General features: G+C 39.5%; 1 protein-coding gene across 1 annotated transcript in view; it reads left to right on the top strand.

Annotated features, from left to right (window-relative positions):
• Positions 1 to 21722, top strand: part of Smp_160450 (hypothetical protein) — a gene marked incomplete at both ends in the record, with an annotated part of 71190 nt that overhangs the window by 32739 nt on the left and 16729 nt on the right. The window contains 3 exons of the mRNA XM_018792901.1: positions 1610 to 1975; positions 5186 to 5559; positions 9497 to 9655. Of these exons, the coding sequence (XP_018647467.1) occupies positions 1610 to 1975; positions 5186 to 5559; positions 9497 to 9655 (899 nt within the window). The remainder of the gene's footprint in view (positions 1 to 1609; positions 1976 to 5185; positions 5560 to 9496; positions 9656 to 21722) is intronic.

The raw sequence follows: 21722 nt of genomic DNA, 5'->3' as shown, positions 1-21722 counted from the left end.
GAAGTGAAGTGTTTCAATTTCTTCACATGTGATTCACATGTGGAAGAAATAAACAATGACAGATTTAAGGTCAATAAGAACCAATCAACATCGAGGTGCACGGGACAAGCTGTGAATCACATGTGAAGAAATTCAAACACTTCACTTCTACCCGAAGTTTGTGCTGATGATGTCGTTCAGAAGGACGATGAAAGCTCTACGACCAAACCATCCAACTCAGAGAACAAACCCACATCAAAATCACCCACCTGAACTACAAATCTTCTCCACCATCTTAAAATCATTTAATGTATGATCAGTTATTTATATACACCACAGAACCTGACACCTATATGAGTCCATCCAAATTGCTACGATACATTAAAACAACGAGATTAAATTATTAAGATATCTAAGAGTGGTATTAGTAATGAAAGTATTAGTTGTTGCTGTAGAAATATTAGATATGGACAATGGGAAAAATGAAGGGAGAACGAATTTACGAAATAATAATTATGACATAATTCTAAAACTTAGAATCTATAGAAAACAAAAAGTGAATAGATCTGTGCTGCTGTGACTGATTCCAAGACATGTAACCAAATATCTTCAGTCACTGGACATTATAATCATGTTTACCCCCAACCAGGGTGTCTGTATTTACTAACAAATCTCAATTTAATAGTCAATGATTTCATGAATTAGTTCTATGTCTAACTAACTCATAGTCATATAGGAAGAGATTCGAATAGTTCACCTGAAGTTTTTGCTAATAATGTTTTTCAGAAGGACAATAAAAGCTTCACAAGTAAACAATATCTTTTAAGCAACTAAACTTTACCGAAATTTGTATTATCTCTTTTCTTTAACATTCAGAAGTATTTTCCAGTTTGGATGATGAAATCTAATTAAATGGAAATAGACATTCAAGACTCAATTGGTAGCTAATATCTAAAATATTACTGAGGAGTCCCATACTTTATTTTATTTAAAAACATAAATATTGGTACAAAGGGGAACCGAATACATATGCGCCACACAAATCTCATTTGGTTTGTGTGAGAGCTGCGATACTGCCTGGCTGCCCAGACCAAAGCAGGTGGTTTTCTTAGGGGACCACACCCGGAGCCTTCGACCCAAATATCTGATCCACAAGGCAGTGGAGCATCGTAAGGAGATACAGTCCAATGGTAGCCAGTCACCAACGATTGATTCATACGCCATTTGTTCCTTCAGGATACTGGAGCCCATATACATCATTGGTTTGGAATGAGGGTTTTCCAACTCCCCTAGGTGGACGCGCCGTGTCCACCAATCCGGTTAAATCGCCAGACATTCGCTTTTCATCCTCTCAATTTGGTAAACAACAGTAATGCCGCGAGAAGGCAGTGAGTAGGACTTCCCTGGTAGAGGCTATATACGCGTAGCCATGTGAGAGCATTTGGAGAGGAAGAGCGGACTCTCCCCACTCTCGACCGTACCATGGCATTTGGAGGCAGTCCCATACTAGGATGTAATAGTCATCCATTACATCTTGATTTTCCATGATGATCTACCTTCAATGAACTCATAATCTCTTCTGATATTCATATTTCTATCAACTATTTTGATTTTTCCTACTTTTATTTAGCTGATCCAGAAGATGAAGATATTTTAATGAATGATCATTCACCATCACAATCACATCGTTTAATAACACCAAATTACGTTATCTATTTAATTGGTAGTAATAATTTATTATTACAAAGATTCAATAATCAATTTTCTGTATCAAATTTCAATCCAACACAAATGAAAATTCAATTACCAACTTGGAAATTATATTTAATGGGTGATAAGACTGTACTGAAAGATGAATCTATTAAACAAGTTATAAATTCCAAACAATTAGAAACATATAAACAAAGATTTGATAGAAGATTACAAGAATATCGTTCTGTAATGGCACCAAATGCAGCAAATTTACGTTCAATACTTATGGATGAAGCAAATTCGCGTAAGATAATATGATGAAATAATAAATAGAAACATACTAGATTGACTAGCCCCATGCCCAACCCTCCTGCATTATCCGGGCTTGGGACCGGCAGTAACCGCCGGAGGAGCTAAAGGCGGAGTTAGATTGACTAGTCTACCAAATGTTAATTAATGTCATGTTTATCTAGCCAATAATCACAATGAGATTTGATACTGCTCAGCAGTTTGCTCTGTTCTACTTTACGGATGTGAAACATAGCCATTAAGAGCAGAAGATACTCGTAGGTTACTAGTATTTGACTACAGATACCTTAGAAATATTGCTCGCATCTGCTGCGATCACCGGGTAAGTAATAGTGAGGTTAGACACAGGGTATTAGGGAATGATGGTAAATCAGTTGATGAGGTGATGAATCTTCATCGACTGAGATGGGTGGGCCACGTGTTACGTATGCCTGAACACTGATTACCACGACGCGCTATGCTGTTTAGTATTGAGGATGGTTGGAAGAAAGTTAGGGGCGGCCAAACCAAAACGTGGCATCAGCGCTTGAAGTCACCAACTTCTAGTCTGAGCCATGTTGGCAGATGCAGACTACTTGGTTGGGGTACGCGTAACTATCGTAACCAATGGTTGGAGACTCTAGGTGACATGGTTCAGAATCGACTACAATGGTGTAAGCGTATACACTCTATCTTCCCTTAAACCTTGAGATTAAAATTGCTTCAAATCTTTCTTTCTTGCTGTGCTATATCCTTATATACAACTTTTTTTATATACTACCACCACTAAATTAACTATTTCTGTGAATCCGGTGTTGATCTTGTTGTGCTAACGAGGTATGGCAACTTGGACCGGTGCATATATGTGCCTGGTCCTACGTTGTAGCTGACTGACCGATGAGATTTTATCAATCAATTTATAAGATGCTCATTAATCTTAATGGCTAAACATTAACATATTTTGTTCAGTATTGGATGACTGAACTAATTCATTAGAAGGCCATTGTGCTAGCTGAGACTTATTGTTTCTGTTATTCTGATCTGTGTTTGACATCATATTCATTGTCTGGGAACTAGAATGATAGACCGTAAGAAGATTAATAATGTAGAAAGACATGCAATTACATTTGTAGATGGAGTTACATAATTTTAAAACTAAAGACATGGAAAATGACTGCCCTATGAAGTTAATTTTGTTGAAAATAGGATTATGAAAAATGCAAACATTCTAGCATACATAGGCGAGACTATAATTTACGGACGAGCCAGTCATGATCGGTTAAGGGGGTTCAAGTTCACGGCGCCAATTTCAGCTCCTGATGCTCATGTACGGTCTGTTCACAGAGAATTTTAGAGAAGACGTGACAAGTAAGCGTCTACAATAAATGACACTACTAATAAGTTCCTTTACTTGTAACTGCGGATATCAAATGACTTATGGACCCTGTGGAGACTACCATGATGATATCTTTCGGTGAAATATATGTTGGAGGAAGAAGTATGTTAGAATAGGAACTTTTTTCACTTGATCCAAAGTGAGATTAAGGCAACTTATAATAATTGCTCCGAACTGTGTAATAAAATCACCAGCAACATTGGCTATAATATTCTCAGATGTTACTGAAGCTTCGGCTGTTCAGTGGTATGAGTATTGTAGAGATATATGAGTAACAAAAGTGACAACCTTGCACAACCAGAGTACACACAAATAGTACTGAAGCTATGTTGTCGAGGTTGAAAGAGTATTCACGACCTTATCAGGGCTCCAGAGACCGACAATTATGGAGTCATATGGATGAGTTCCTCTACATTATGCATTACGATTTTAGAACCTTTGAACTTCTTTCTAACCTTGACAAATTTTTGAACCATTTAGAAGAAGTGTATCCACTTAAATTCTTTGGTTTTGTATGATGTATATTTTAATCTACACTAACTGTTCCCCGATTGGTTAATATTTCCTAAGGTCACTTAAGATTCGTTCAAAGGTCGTCCATAAATTATTGTCTAGCTCATGCCTATAACGATGTAAACCGTACAGTATGGACGCATATTGACAAAAACTTATCGAAATTCAGTCTTGAACATTAACCACAAATAATGATATAAATATCATACTAATTAATCACGTTAGTAGTCACCTGAACTCAGTAGCTCACTCAACAACACGTGAACATTTGGAGGCAAAGGTACTAGGTTTGAGTGCCAATGTTAACAACAACACTGTGATGGAGTTTCATTCAACTTATAAGCACCGAATATAACGAAATGAGCTTCCTGAATTCAACTGCTAGTCATTAGCCATCTGTCCTATAAATAATATGGTCAAATATCTTTTCTGTTCCTATACTACAAATCTTCAATATGAGAAATTAGTGGTTAGAACTACTGATATCAGAAACATTACAGTTAAGTGAACCAACTAAAAATACAATAGTACCATCATAATATTACCAATAGTTTCGAAGGAGTACATTTATTCTTCTTGAAACATTAAACTGATACTTTCAGCAAAGAAAAGTATGAATCTATTCAATGTTGACAAACAGTCAGATCCGAAATGAATTAATACACTGATCTCAATCACATTTCTTATACTTTAAGAAATGGTCAAGCTACGGCAGTATAAATAAGTAATTCATAGAATTCACTGGATTGATTAATAACTGATGTCCTATTATGGGACTTCTCAGTAGTGCGCATCCACGATCCCGCCTCGAGAGCGAGATTCGAACCCAGGACCTACCAGTCTCGCGCCAGAGCACTTAACCGATAGTGGTCTAGCTTCAATTGACTCATGATTTCAACTATGAAAATACTGAAATCTCCACAAAACCCCTTCTGATCTATAATAATTGATGGTATGAATTTTATTATTAGGTAGAAACGTTTAAGTTTTATTCACTGTCTAGTAATGGATATTTTGCTCTACATGACTCTGTTCATAATGTAGTCAAAATTAATTTTTATTGTTCACCAGAGACTAAATATTCCTAGTAGATCACGTCCAATCATTTTTTTGTAAAGTAGCAGACGGGATCGTGGATGTGCACTGCTGAAGAGTCTCACAATAGGACGAAACGGCCGTCCAGTGCTTCCAGGTTTTCCATGGTGGTCTAGCTTCAATTGGCTCATGATTTCAACTATATATAAAAATAGCATTTTTGTATAACCAACCGCATTATATGTACATAAATATAATTTTCTTTTGATGATCAAAATATAGTTCAAGGAAAAAGTCAAATGGAAAAACTGGAAATACATCAAACTGAAGATGAAAAATCGAAATCTCTATCAATGGAAGGAACTAACCCGAAAGAAGAAGACAGTCAACAAAATGATGAAGATCAGTTACGTAAAAAAGACAATGAAATGGAAATTGCAACTGAAGAAACTAGACAAATCGAAGGACAAAATGAAGAAGAAATCGATAGACATCAACAACACACAATAACAGAATCAATTGCATTAGAATTAAAACTGGCGCATATTCCACCTTTACCTGAAGTACCAGATGAAACTGAAGAAAATGTTTTAACTTATTTTGATATAAGAGAAATTCATCCAATAATGATTAACATGGATAAAGATTCTAGTCCAGTAAGTAAATGATTAGCTGCTTTATTCTGTAAAACGAATTCAATATGTAGGGCATTTAATAGTTGAAAGCGTGAGTCAAATGAAGCTAGACCACCATCGAAAACCTGAAAGCACTGGACGGCCGTTTCGTTCTATTATGGGACTCCTCAGCAGAGTGCATCCACGGTCCCACACTCGCGAGATTCGAACTCAGGACCTACCATTTACGCGCCAGAGCATTTAACTGATAGACCATTGAGCGTGCCGGCATCCAACGGTGTTAATGTCTAACTTCAACTGATTAATAGTTGTTTCACATCAGTATGGCGTAACTTTTCCGTTCATATAACAATCCAGAGTAAGTGTTCACCTCGCTTCTTAGCTCAGTAAAACATAGCGCAGTTAAAAAAAACCTCTGTTTTACCACAAGTGGCTGAATATAACTACATAGCATCGAACACACCAATCAATATAATTTATAAGATCAAACTTGGTTCACTGAAATATATCCTCATACATTTCAAATGCACATCAGAGGTGGATGCGATACATAACATAAAGTCGAATCTGTTTGTACAGTAACGATTTGCTTGATCACCATTCCCTGTAACTGTTTTGGTTTCTTTTAACATTTCTGCATTTTCCTGCACGTTTCATTTGACATCTCAGATTTTTATCACTAAATTACGTTATTGTTATCCTATCACATTCAATTAACTTTTATTCTTATTTACGATAACCTTTATCAAACATGCTAGTATTGTAAATCAATATAAAGAAAGCGGCATGTCACATAAACTATCAGTCAGTCAGCCAGCTACAACGTAGGCACAGGCACATATATACATTGATTCAAGTTGTCACACCTCATTAGCACAACAAGATGAACTTCATATTCATAGAAGTAATTACTTCAGTGGTAGTAATATATAAAAGAAAAATTGTGTTTAAGGATATAGTACAGGGACAAAGAATTGGTTAGTAGAAAGAACCATGGCTTGTTTCAATATAAAGTGGATGTAAATATTCAATTGAAAGCAAATCTGTTAGGCTGATTATTATGTTGCGCTATATCACGAAGTGGTTAATGTGTTTCTTCCGACTTGAGACTCGTTAGCTGGATCCATCTGCATCTCAGAGTTGATGTTCACTCCGGAACTCGAACCCAGTACCGTTCGCTTCAAAAACCATCGCGTTATCCACTTATCTATTGGTGGGTCCCAAATAGGACGAATTGCGCATCCTGGATTCCACTGCTAGTCAGTATCCATCTTTGGTTAATTCTCCACAAAACTCCCTCTGATATATAATCATATGCTCACTAGTGACTGACTTCAAGAGATATTTCCTTGAGTTCTAGTGGGAAGCAGTGACCAGTGGAGTTCTTCCAAGTCTGTTGTAGAGATATCAGCTCACTGAAGACAATTGGTGAACGGTCGCTCAAAATCGTGGATTGGTTGAAGTTAGACATTAACACCGTTGGATGCCGGCTCAGTGGTCTATCGGTTAAGGGCTCGAGCTCGAGACTGATAGGTCCTGGTTTCGAATCTCGCGAGTGCGGGATCGTGGATGCGCACTGCTGAGGAGTTCCACAATAGGACGAAAAGGCCATCCAATGCTTCCAGGTTTTCGATGGTGGTCTAGCTTCAATTGACTCATGATTTCAACTGTGAAAAAAATAATTGTATTTATTTACTTATTTCAGGTAATTATGTTAAATGGTCCACAAGAAGCTTGTCTAGAAAAAGTACGTAAAGTAATAGGACAACGTGAAGCATTTAAATTACCCTCCATTGAAATTTATCCATTAAAACAAAATGAATATGAAATTCAACAAGAAGCATTAAAAGTTTTAAAAGAATTTGAATTAGAAAAAATAAAATTAGATAAAGAAAAATTAGACAAACAAAAGAATGAAGAATTGGCTTTATTGAAAAAATATGAAAATGATTGGGTTTGTGAAAGTGTCTTTCCTATTTTGATTTTCTTATTGAATAACTTTATACTGAATTGGTATTCATGTGAATTATTCACCAATGGAAATACGACTTTTTCGACCTTAACACTGTGACAAACCAATGACGTTCGATCAGTATGAGTAATCTAGCGTCCTTATTGGTCCTTTATCCGCCTAACCCTTCTACTTGAGTCCAGAACACCAATGACAGCTTCTGTTATGCGAATTTATGCGAATCGTTTATTTCCAGCATACTTTGTTTATATACCAGACAGACAGACCACATCACACCATAAAATAGAAAATAATATTTGTACAAAATCAAGCCAAATGTGGCTGTGAACGTGGGAGCCATTATTCAATAAACTCAGTGTAATTTAGGAACAGTAAATGGTATAATAATAATCCATAGGTCAAAATGAAACTTATAATAAGATAAATATAGATATACATAATCTAGTTACTCAATAATTATACAATAAGAATATATATAGAATAATAGTCCATTAATAGGTCCTGGGAGTTACCCGTACTTATGTCTTCGCTAGGATATAACATGAAAATGGTTAGTTTGTCTATTCATTAGTTGAACGGAATCATAGTAACCTCCAGCTCAGTAATGGATGAATTTTTTTAAATTTCAATCTTTTTGAAATTATGTAAACTTGATTGAAACTTGAATTGTAACCTTTAAAGTCAACCATATTCGCATTGAGATAATTGTAAACAATGACAGGAGAGAAATAATTATTTATTATATTTATTTGAACACATAAATATTGCCACAAAGGGGCACCAGGCACATATGCGCCACATAAATTATTCGATTTGTGTGAGGGATAGAGTACTGACCGTACGCTCAAACTAAGGCCGAAGGTTTTCTTATGGGGCCACACCATAAACCTTCCTTCTAAAGGTGTGGACCAACGTTATGAGATGCAGTACCGTGGCAGTTGGTGACCAACGATTGGTTCACACGGTATTTGTTCCTTCAGGATCGTGGAGCCCATTCGCATTATTGGTTTGGAATTAGGGTTTTCCAACTCCCCTAGGTGGACCCTCCGTGTCCACCAACCCGGTTAAAGTGCAGGACATTCCTATTTCATCCTCTTAATTTCGTGAACAACAGTAGTGCCACGAGAAGGCAGTGAGTAGGACTTCCCTGTCAGAGGCTATATACGCGTGGCCATGTGAGAGCGTTTGGAGAGGGAGAGCTGACTCTTACCACCCTCGGCCGTACCAGAGCATTTGAGGGCGAATAAGAATGTACGTCACATTGAATGATTTTGAAGACTTTAACTTACTGGCTTAATGATATAAAAATTTGAGGTTCTATAGCGCACTACGTTGAGTGTACTCAAAATAGAAGGGGCTCCCTGTTATGTTCGAAGCGATTACGAGTTCTCTTATCTGAGAATGGAACAAAGACTTTGTGACCAAAGACCAATTAGTTCGCTATTCTGACGTGTCCCAGCCCCACTAACTAAAGTGAGAAGTCCAAGTCCGAAGTAGGGATATATATTCCGCAAGCAGTCAGAAGCACAAGTTGGAAGAAAATAAGCAACTCTAAGTATTAATAAAAATATGTAACTCCAGTGTAAATAATTTAACTGAAAAGTATATACTACTTTTGTATTCAACTAAAATCATCAATACAAACTTTAAAATGAAGTAACATATTAACATTCTACAATCCTTCAAGGTTAGTGATTGATTTTCAAATGCTCTTGTATCGAACTAGTTATCTTTTTACATTCTCCTTTAAGGAGCCAAGCTGGATAGTGTTCAGAGATGAGTTTGGAAAGCGATCGCCTTGTGCGGCCTATGTAACGTGACCCACATGAGCAAGTAAATTTATAGATACACATCTATGTGACCCAAAGCTCATGTGGGGCACGTTACATAGACCGCGACTGATTTTCAATTGTTTTACATACTTTTACAAGGAGTATTAAAATTCAGTAGTTGATATAACTTATCGTTAAAAATGTTTTTGTTTAGAACAATTGGCTTTCTCTGTTGAATACACAAAATTATCAATATGCTGAAGCACATTCACTACCAATGCGTCATTATTTAATGAAATATATTATGCCTGAATTATCGAAAGCTTTATTGGAATGTTCTGAAATAAGACCAGATGATCCAGTTGATTTTGTGGTAAGTTTACTGATTGTTTATTTTACTCCACTTTGAACAATCAAACGATTGGAATAGTTTAATCTTTTATGCATTTTAGTAATAGGTATTAACGCAAAACCTCTCACCAAATCCTTAGATTAGAGATTATGGTCAAAGTTTAGTGAACTTGATAATGATTCACAAACTGTTACAATGGAATACATGGGTAATGCATTAATAACTAACTCTAAAACCTGTATGATTTTTTCGGATTCGTTACCGTTTTTAGTGGCCCTGTATGTGACTTCAGTTAGATCGTACTCTGATTGTTATTAGAATATACATGCTGCCAGCCATTGTATAGTTTTTATCGACTTAATTTGCGTTAGAGAATAACGGAACAAAATAAATCAAATTCGAAAACAAGTTTTGAATACGTATATTTCGTTCGCTAGTTGATTCGAACAGACAATCGAAGAAACGAAGCGAAACAAAACGACACGCATAGGGAAAGATGAATGAATCAACTCGTTTTGATCAAGCGTGACTCAATTTTGATATGCAGACAAAAATAAATGACAGACGCATAGTGAACAGGGTGAGCATTTAACACACATATGATCGTATAAAAAATGGTCAGAGTTAATAGACAAATAAGTGGTAAGGTTAAAATCTGGCTTCGGAAGAATGAATTAATTGGTTTGTTGAAAAGATAGAACAACCTGTGTGGGCTTGGCATAATACCAGCCACTACAGGTTGTCAAAAGTGAAGTTTTGTCCTGACATACAAACTAGGAAGTTTAAATATCTATACTGGTCATGTAGGGTACCACTTTTAGATTGAAAAGCTCAATAATAACGTCTTTGACTGTAAACTTCAATGAATTCGGTTTTCAGTCATAGGGAGACATTACTTACTTACTGCTGTTACTACCGATGGAGCATAGGCCGCCAACCAGCATTCTCCAACTCACTCTGTCCTGGGCCTTCCTTTCTAGTTCTATCCAACTTTTTTTCATTCTTCTCATGTCTGTCTCCATTTCTCAGCGTAATGTGTTCTTTGGTCTTTCTCTTCTCCTTTGGCCTTCAGGGTTTCATGTGAGGGCTTGTCTTGTGATTCAGTTGGGTGATTTCCTCAAGGTGTGTCCTATTCACTTCCAGCGCTTCTTCCTGATTTCTTCCTTCGATGAAATCTGGTTTGTTGTCTCCCACATTGGGTTGTTGCTGAGAGTGTCTGGTCCGCTTAAAAAGTGTTAATGTCATTAGCTAGTAAATAGTAGTAGATCGATATTTAGTCATCTACCACTGAGTGGTAGATTCGAGTCTCATATGATGTACTTCTGTTTAGGTAGGTAGTCATGAGATGACACTAGATATAACAAAAACCAATCGTATTTAGTCAAAACGTTACATTCACATTGATGATTAACGAGTCAAGTTGCAATCTGTTGAAAAACACTTTGACCCACTATCATATATGTTTATGGGTAGGTCATGAATTTGTAGACGTTGATCAGGAGTTAGAACATCTATACTGAATTAGGAGTCATCATTCAATCATCAGTTTAAATAAATACTTTCCATAATTACATGATTACAGTGATTGATTTCATCTTATATTTTTTAAACTCCAACTTCACATCTTATCTGATTCATAAACATTTAATTTATTTTATTTTCCTGTCATTTAATCTAGGCTGAATATTTATTGAAAACGGGGATTTCGAAAATAAATTAACTACATTTCAATTTTCAACTTTTTGATGAGACTTTTAAAAAAACATGTAAAAAGAAAACCAGCCAATGAGTATAGTTTACATTTTCAAAATACATAGCCTTTAAGCTTATGTGATATTTGTTTCAGCTGCTAATGATTTGCGTATTTAACGAGTCAAACTCGGGAAAGTTTATCAAGTTGGACTAGGCATTTTTGACCGTAGTGGTTGGTAAAGTGGGGCTAGTCAGTTCATCTACGTCCTTAGATATAAATTTTTAGTGTTGCGTGCTTTTTGTTTCCGACTGCTTGATACCAATTAAAGATATCTAGACCAAATACAGCCTTTTGGTTTTCGACCTATCGAGGGATCCAAGTCGTTTTCTGGCGCGTGATCTTATTGTAGTTGTGATCATAGTCAATCGGGACTCGATGCCATCTACAAGATCATGCGGCTGCGGTCAGGAATTGACATATAGAGAAGGAACAGAGATCAAAAATGTGATGATGGTAGATTTTGGGTGTTTAAAAGGGCAGTGTTGCATAAGTGCGAGCTCAAAAAACAGTGACAAATATCCAGTTTGTTTCTAAATTATCTGAAAGCAGCTTTCATAAGTAAAAGGTATATGGAGAAGTAAACGATAATATCGTAAACTGCAAACAGACTATACACAGTAGGTCTAATTATGTCCCCTACAGATTACTCTGTGAATTGAAAGGACTACGATATTCAAAGTTGTCCTGATGGAGGTTAATTATTAGTCTTCTCCAACCCTTGGAGATATGAACAAATATTTAGGAGTCCTCATGCTGTTCTTAATTATTACTAGGCATTCATGTCTAAAATTGGGGTTTAAGGTTTATATTTTCACCACGAACTGAAATCAACTACAACGTGAAGACATGCTTTAAGTATATGGGTTGACATATCTCCCACAGGAATATAGGAGGCACTATTTTCTAGTTATTTCTCAAATGTAGGTTCACCAGGTTGAGGTTAACCTCGGAATTAGGGGTTGAAATGCTATTTGTGACCAATAAGAATACCTTAGCTATATAATATGAAGAGAGAGAATTGAGAATTCGATACTTTTTTCTCCGTCACTTTAAACGTTTCAAACAGTATACGGTTGTATTTGCACTACTTGTTAAACATGATATTCAAATTTAGCGCTAAGTGACATGAGTTTGCTTGAACTAATGAATAGGATTCATTCTCGTGACGATTGTTTCTAAAGAGTGACGATGGCGTTTGACTGGAATTACGGTGTGCTCCTATAGTGATAATAATCCCAGTTCTTGTATATCTGATGGCATATATGGTTAAGTATAATTTAAGCTCGGTTCTTCAGTTGGCTTTGACAGGCTACGTTTTAAATTGCTTGGACACCTATTTGAGCGCGTTAATGATGGCTCAAAAGGCTTCTTCGTGTTTATAAAGAAAATAAACATGCTTCTAGCTGTAAATAATTCCCCAAAATCAATAGCTTTTTAAGTGTTTGACATTGGATGCTGACCACATTAGTTTTAGTGGACTTGTTTAACTGAAGGCGTTCGGTCATGCATCCGCACCAGATCACGTTACATCTCAGCGTGGTAAACATTTCCTACGTTCACTAGCCAGATTAGATCAACCGCTTCTCGACATATCGATAACGCATCAAATATATCTTTCAACCTCTTCGCTTCTGACTTCTGATCTTAACCAAGTGGGATAAGATTCGACTATAGAAGTTGTTACTGGTTAATAAGTGTCAAACTACAATACTGGTGGTATCTCCAGTGATGAGACCGACGTGATCTGGTACACCAAACGACAAACTGTGAATCTGTTCCTTTTTGGAAGTTAATTAATCATTGTTTTGCTTTATTTGGCTTTTATATATCGTGATATACTTTTTTTCGAGGTTTTCGGATATACTTTATTTATTTTTCGTTCATCATAATACTTGATTTCTCACAATGACGAAACAGACACCTAAGGAATTTAAGTTAAAAACTATTCCCCCACCCTCTATTCAGTTAACGCCCTTTTGGCCTGAGAATATCGAAACCTGGCTCTGCTACGCAGAAGCTGACTTTTGCGGGCCCGGAATCACGGACTCGCGCACACTATTCCTCGCGGTGGTTAAGGCACTACCGCGCGAATTCAACAGGTACGTCACACCTAGTAGGTTTGCTAGCGATGTTCCAGCACCTTACGGAAGTCTAAGACGATCGATTCTAAAACTCTGAGATCTAACCGATCGGCAAAGGTTGGATCAACTACTTAGTAATATCGACCTGCAACATGGTTCTACGACAAACATGTTGCTAAGGATGAGAGAAGTTATTGGCCAGCGAACTTTCGATGATGGCCTATTCAGACAAGTTTTCTTGTCTAAACTTCCTCAACAGGTGCAAGCGGTTCTCGTCTCGTTTCAAAACAATGTCGTAGACGAACTGGCTGCATCTGCTGACCACATCCTGGAAATAAAGAAGTCTACTAACGCTGAGGTCTTTTCAATCAAAGAAAAACCTCAAACGACCCCGAATGACATCACCGAATTATGTCATACACTAACACGATATCTTCGATTTCTAAATAACCGTAGTCGGTCAAGAACCCGGCCTCGAAGTTTTTCACGTAGGCGATCTGTCTCTCGACCACGAGAAACGGATAACCCCAACTGGTGCTGGTATCATAACTAGAAATTGCAGAAAACCCTGCAATTACCCGAACTCCAAGTCGACCGACACGAATAAAACCTCGGGAAAGTTCCCAGCCGGCAGGCGTTAACGGCAACCGTAACCGGCGAACATAGCCGCCTCTTATGCGTCACGGATGTGACAACGAAAGTTCGCTACCTCGTCGACACTGGCGCAGAAATTAGCGTTCTTCCCGCGAATTATAACGACAGACTTCACGAGTCTGTTTTAAGCTTACAGGCGGCAAACGGAAAATCTATCGCCACATATGGGAAAAGGTACTTCTACCTTAACGTGGGTTTACGCAAACCCATCCACTAGATCTTCGTTGTTGCAGATGTCTCTATGCCAATCATTGGTATAGACCTGCTACAATACCACAATCTATTCACCGACACACGCAAACGAAGGTTAATAGACAACAACACCAAGTTATCTGTTTGCGTAACTCCTTTTTCTGGTTGCAGATTATCTGCAGTCACAATTAAGCACGCCATAGACCCCTTATATCAAACATTGCTCGATAAATACTCGGGATATATCAACCACAACCGAAACTGCCTTGTGTAACCAGCAATGCTACACATCACATCTCGACTACAGGACCACCTGTATTCCCAAAAGCACGCCGACTGGCTCCTGAAAAGCTTAGGTTGGCTAAAAACGAATTCGACCCCATGGTAGACTTGGGAATAATTCAACCATCAAATAGCCCATGGTCATCTCCCCTGCATATGGTCCCTGAAAAGGAAAGCAATGATTGGCATCCGACTGGTGATTATCGGCGTCTGAATGCTAAAACCATTCCCGATCGTTACTCGTTGCCTCACATTCACGATTTGACAGCTACCTTGAAAGGTACAACCGTCTTTTCGAAAATCGACTTAGTTAAAGTTTACAACCAAATACCTATGGCAACTGACGACATTCCAAAAACTAAAATTTTTACTAATGCCTTTCGGCTTAAGAAATGCTGCTCAAACCTTCCAAAGGTTCATAGATGACGTCTTCCGAGGCCATAACTTCGTACATGCGCATGTTGACGACTGTCTGATAGCAAGTCGGGACAGAGAATCACATCTCCAGCATCTGGACATTGTTTCCGAACGACTCCAAAGGCATGGCATTACTGTCAAGATTCAAAAATGCCAAATCGGAACCAACTCCTTAAACTTCTTAGGACACACTATTGATGCTCAAGGCATCCGACGAAGCAAAGTGGCGGCCATTCTGGGTTTCCCAAAACCGACCGCGATTAGGCAGTTGCGCACTTTTAACGGTCTTGTAAGTTTCTATAGACAGTTCATACCGAAATGCGCGTCCCTTATGAAACCATTAATCGACCAACTCCGTGGAAATGCGAAATCAATTAATCTAGACGACACCGCACGAAAAGCATTTCCCACAATCAAGGAACTCACCGCTAAGGCAACCCTGCTCTCACATCAGGACACTCAAGCGCCCATCAGTATCGCCGTAGACGCATCCAACTCAGCAATTGGAGGAGTCTTACAACAATGGGTTAACCAATCCTGGCAACTTTTAGGATTTTTCTCGAGACGGTTGCCAGACGCTGAATCTAGATACAGCACTTTCGGTAGGGAACTCCCAGCTATGTATTGAGCTGTACGGCATTCCCAACATTCCATCGAAGGAAGAGAATTTACACTTTTTACCGATCATAAACCTCTTACCTTCTCTTTGAGCTCATCCTCAGATATGTATTCACATCGAGAGTCTCGACAACTGGACTGCATTTCGCAGTTTACTTCAGATATACAACGCATTTCTGGAGCAAACAATGTAGTTGCAGACGCCTTGTCTTGTATAACTTCCTTGAACAGTTTCCAAGGGATCGACCTTCTTAAACTCGCCCAGCTTCAAAAAGAAGACAATGATCTTCAGCATGAGTTATCCTCAATCACTCTAAAACTGCGTATTAAACAGATGGGAACAGGTAAGGAGACCTTACTCTGTGACACATATACAGGTAGGGATCGTCCAATCCTACCAAAACATTATCGACGCAACGTCTTCAACACGTTGCACAATCTTTCTCATCCAGGTGTTCGTGCATCCATCAAGCTCATAGCAGAACGGTTCTGCTGGCCTGGTATGAATAAAGACGTGAGGGAGTGGGCACGCTCCTGTGTAAGCTGTCAGAAATCTAAGGTCATTAGACACAACAAATGTCCCTTACGCTCTTTCAAAACCCCCGATGCTCGTTTCGACCATCTTCATCTAGATTTGGTAGGACCCTTACCCGATTCAAATGGATACTCTTATCTCTTAACCTGCGTGGACCGTTTCACTAGATCGCCAGAAGCAGTACCTATTAAGGACATTACTGCTGAAACAGTGGCTTGCGCCTTCGTCGAATGGTGGGTAACAAATTTCTGCTGCCCTTCAACCATCACTACAGACTGCGGACACCAGTTCGAATCTCGACTTTTCCGTTGTCTGACCACACTATCAATAATAACTCGCTTCCGAACGACCGCCTACCACCCACAAGCAAACGGTTTGGTGGAACGTTTTCACCGACAACTAAAAGCTTCTCTATCATCTACAAATGTTTCACAGTGGACAGTTGCTCTTCCACTCGTCTTACTAGGTATTCGCAATGCAGTGAAAGCTGACATTGGATACACTGCATCTCAACTCGTTTATGGAACAACACTCTGACCTCCAGGAGAATTCGTAGATCCTTCCTCTTCTTCAATGAACATGGATCTGAACTCCTACACGATCGGGCTTACATACGCAATGCGTTCAGTTAAACCTGCTTACACTCGACCGCAATCAACTGGTGTTTTTGTCCAACCGGACTTACGACAAAGTACACACGTCTTCGCACGTCGAGATTCACATCGACGACCTCTCGAATCAGCATACGAAGGACCCTTCAAAGTTCTTCAGCGTGAACCTAAGTACTATATAGTCGGTAAGAACGGCACGAACGATAGCATCAGTATCGATCGCCTCAAAGCAGCGTACTTAGAAGGAAATCCTATCTACGTCGGTTTTCGCTCAGTACAGTCGAACGACACGGCTCCTACACTTGTAGTACTCCATTCGACAGCCGGCACGCACGGTGATACTCCATCAGCCTCTGAAAATAAACTTAAGACAACGCGTTCTGGAAGAAGGGTATAATTTCCAGAACATTTAAACGACTATTGTATGTAGGACACAAGCTTTACCCTCATTTTCCTTTGCATTATATATAAAAAATTTATTATGCTCATTCATATATATTCATTTCAAAAAAACAATTTGTTTCACTTTTAAGAGTATATATATATTTTGGAAAACAAACAAACAAAAATACCCAATTCTTTTTCAATCGCTTTCACGCTGTCGTAAGCGTATTAGTTTGTTTGACTTTTTTTCCGCTCACCTTGTGTCTTTACGCAAGTAAGAGTGTATTTTGACATGTACTCACACGTTCTATTTTTTTCTTTTCCAGGACGGCTGGAAAAAGACGATGAAGTTTATAAAGAACTGATATCTCGATTGTTCTTTGTTTTACGATTACTATATTGTATTTCATGGCCCGTTATAGTAAGGAAAGACGACCGGACGCTGCTAAACATAGCAAGCTATCAGAAGAGTGTTTACCAACGACAAACTCGTCGGGTTTAAACTTCTGGCTGGCCACGTCGTAGGGTCATCACTACCTCACTGGGGAGGGGAATGATCTGTAGCTGTGAATAATTCCCCAAAATCAATAGCTTTGTAAGTATTTGACATTGGATGCTGACCACATCAGTTTTAGTGGACTCGTTTAGCTGAAGGCGTTCGGTCATGCATCCGCACCAGATCACGTCACAGCACAGCGTGGGAGGCATTTCCTACGATCATTAGCCAGATTAGATCAGTCACGTCCCGATATATTGATAACCCATCAAATATATCTTCCAAACTCCTCGCTTCTGACTTCTGATTTTAACTGGGTGGGCGCGATTCGATTATAGAAGTTGTTACTGGTTAATAAGTGTCAAACTACAATACTGGTGATATCTTCAGCTTGTTCAGTATTATGCGTTGAAATGCCTCGCTTAAGTCCACTGGAATGTCTCTTGAACATGAAGCACTACAAACATCACTTAATAGTTATTAAAAAATTTATTTCTTGAGATAATACCTTAATAACTGAAGAAAGTGCTACAAACATTTAGGACTTAGCGGTTACTCGAGATTTCGTCCTAATTCTTGCGGAAAACAACCATTCACACAAACTCAGAGTATCTTTAGCTGTTAATTTATTCTCACTACGCAGTTTTGTGGACCCCAACAAATTTTAAACAAGGACAGTGAGGTTCAGTAGGGTAATTTGTATTCCAGGTCAAGTTACGAAGCAACAAAAGAGCCAAATTGTACACTACAGAACAGAGGAAGCTAAATTAACGCTTTTCGTATTGATTTCGCGAATTTACTGCAGAAAAACACGACTCAAATACGAGAAAACCTGATATTCGTGCAACCCAGCGAACAGCTAACAGACCCCCAGGGAAGAGTCCTTGAATGAGACAGTGGTTCCCAAAAACCCTGTGGCTGGTTGGACTCACGTTAACAGGAGTAAAAAGGCCCAAGCATCCCCGCCGAAGCTGAACATCCCAAGTACCGTGCGGAAATCAATTGATGCTTTGGCCGCACAGTCTACCCCCAAGACTGTCCGCCAGATCATCACTGAGCCCAGGAATCGAAAACGCGCCTCGACATCCAAACAACAAGATACCAAGCCTAGACGCCCTGGAAAACCTGGGAAATCAGTTACGGTTCGTGACGACTCAGTCATAATCATGAACCTTATTGACAACCCCGACCTTCCTCTCAGTATGCAGGACAAAAATGATAGGATGCTCTGGGGAGAATTGAACAAGAGGCTTGAACTCCCTAGAATAGAGCCTTTTACGGTCACATGGCTCACTCGGGGGAAGGACTCTAACCACCTAAACCACCCGAGGCTGCTTCGTGTTACACTTAAGAATACCTCCGACGTGGAGGATGTCCTGCTAGCGAGTCACTTACTGAAATCCGATGGGAACGTAAGAATACTGCCCGACATACCGTATTCTGAACGAAATCTCATCCGGAACATCTCTAAAGAATCTCGCAAGACATTTTTCCGTGGAAGAAATATCATTGTGCAAGGTGTACCGGAAAATATGGACCCAACTCAAGCAAACTCTGATATTCGGGAATGGAAATTCATTAGGCATTCCTTAAAACTCAAGAACATATTGACCCAACAGGTAATGCGACTAGCCAAGAGAGACGGAGACTCTAGGCACCGGCTATTGAAGATAACCTTCCCCTCCTCCCACATGGCGGCTGCAACTCTGGAAGCATTTCGTACCAATAGACGTCGGTTGCCAACTGGCATCCATATGCATCCGGATAGGCCCCACGACAGCAGGATAAAGCACAAACGAAAGCTGGAGCTGACAATTCCACTCGTGGACTGTCTTGATCATAAAAAAAACGTGTAAAGGACAGGGACTACCAACTCGGTAAACATTGTATAGGTAGGCTACCTGTCCACTCACGCACGGCTCATATAGACACACAGGAAGAAGCTCACGCGTTCCAAATTGAGAGCATAAACTGCCTATACACGAACGCCGCGAGCTTGCCAAACAAAATGGATGAGCTACGTGAACTTAGCAACGCTAATGATGCCCATCTGATGGGAATATCCGAAACTTGGATAACGTCTCAGTTTACGGACCAGGAGCTAGCAATAACTGGAATGTCTTTATTTCGCAACGACAGAAAAACAGGGATGTGGGGTGGGGTAACACTATACATACGGTCATGCCTGGATGCGCACCAACTTCACAACCAAGAGTTTCTCAATCTTGATGAGTCAGTATGGTGCTCAGTAAGATTGTCTACCACCTCGAGGTGTCTAGTTGGGGTCATCTACAGGAAGCCCACAGCCTACATCGAGTATGACAAACGTCTGCTGGAAGGATTAACCCGCTCTACGCGTCTCGGATTCTCTCAAATCCTGATTCTAGGGGACTTCTATCTTCCTAGAATCAACTTCATGGAACATACATACATTGGAGGTGACAACCCTACTGAAGCTCTGTTCTTCAACCTCATCGGTGACCTGAGATTATTCGAAAATGTGAAGTCAGCAACTCGTTGAAGAAATAGTCAGACGCCGTCGCGCTTAGACTGGGTATTCACAAATGAAGAATTCCTAGTTGACGACCTCTCAATCCTGGCTCCCCTGGGGAAAAGTGATCACGCCGTATTATCATTCAGCTTTGTCAGCAAAACGGAGCTAAGATATCCCACTGGCAACAGGCGCTGGAATTTCAAACAGTCGAATGTGTTAGCTTCACAGGACTATCTACAACAGGTGGATTGGGATGTTCACCTTCAACTTGAAGTGGATGCTCATTGGGACTTTTTACTGCACACGATCTTATGTGCTACTGAGCATTCAGTTCCTCAAATGGTCCCAAAAAGCTACAAACAACCTCCAATCATCAAGAACCGCACTCGTCGTTTGCTAAGCCGCAAAAGGCACTGTTGGGTCGAATACAAACGAACTGACAACAACGGCGCGTACAGGCAATACAAACATATAAGGAACATATGCACAAAGGTAATAAGAGAAGACAGACTTCAGTACCAGACCAAGCTTATTGACAAATTTGTCTCCAATCCGAAAAGCTTATTCCGTTACGCAGCTTCTCCTCGACAAGGCAAAACTGGAGTTTCCCAACTGCTAGGTCCTAATGGCCCGACCCACATCAACTATACTGACGAAAGCCTCACCTGCACCTGTACAGGACTTTTCGAAGTGGACCTGAGTGCTGACCTGGTGCTCCGTAAACTGCAGCACCTAAGAAAAGACACTTCTCCCGGTCCGGATATGGTTCATTCTGCTGTATTGAGGGAAGCAGCTTCAATCCTGGCGACACCACTTAGCGTGATGTTTGCACACTCGCTAAGCAGAGGCAAACTACCGGAAATTTGGAAACTGGCTCACATCACACCAATTTTCAAAGGAGGTCGACGCAGTGAACCCTCAAGCTACCGACCAGTGGCCCTTCTCTCCATACCTTCCAAAATTATGGAATCCCTAATATACGACGGTATACAAGAATACTTATCATCCTTAAAGTTCTTCTCACCTCAACAGCATGGTTTCAGAAAAGGTCATTCTTGTATGATCAACCTGCTGACTGCGGTGGATAGATGGACAACCATCCTTGATCGCAAGGGGAAGGTTGACGTCATCTACCTGGACTTCTCAAAAGCTTTTGATAGGGTCAACCATGTATGTCCTATCAAGAAGCTTAGACGATTGAGTATAAAACCCCCTTTGATTGACTGGCCCACTTCATATCTAGAAAACCGACACTTTGAGGTCAGGGTTAACTTCACTCTCTCTCAACCTATGGACTGTCCTAGTGTGGTCCCCCAGGGCTCAATACTAGGACCTCTTCTCTTCTTGATTTACATTAACGATCTTCCTCAACAAGTTTCATCTGACTTATTGCTTTTTGCTGATGATGTGAAACTTTGGGGAGAGATACGTAATCATAATGATATACTAGTTCTTCAGGAGGATCTGACCCGACTTCAAAGTTGGGCAGACGACAACGGACTTACATTCAACACTTCAAAGTGCAAAGTAGTCCATCTGAGACATGTTGCAGACTATAGTTATAACTTAGG

Source organism: Schistosoma mansoni, chromosome 1 (genome assembly GCF_000237925.1).
Source record: "Schistosoma mansoni strain Puerto Rico chromosome 1, complete genome".
NCBI lineage: Eukaryota > Metazoa > Platyhelminthes > Trematoda > Strigeidida > Schistosomatidae > Schistosoma > Schistosoma mansoni.
Note: the sequence above shows the minus strand (reverse complement) of the source record. Positions and strands in the feature narration are given on the sequence as shown.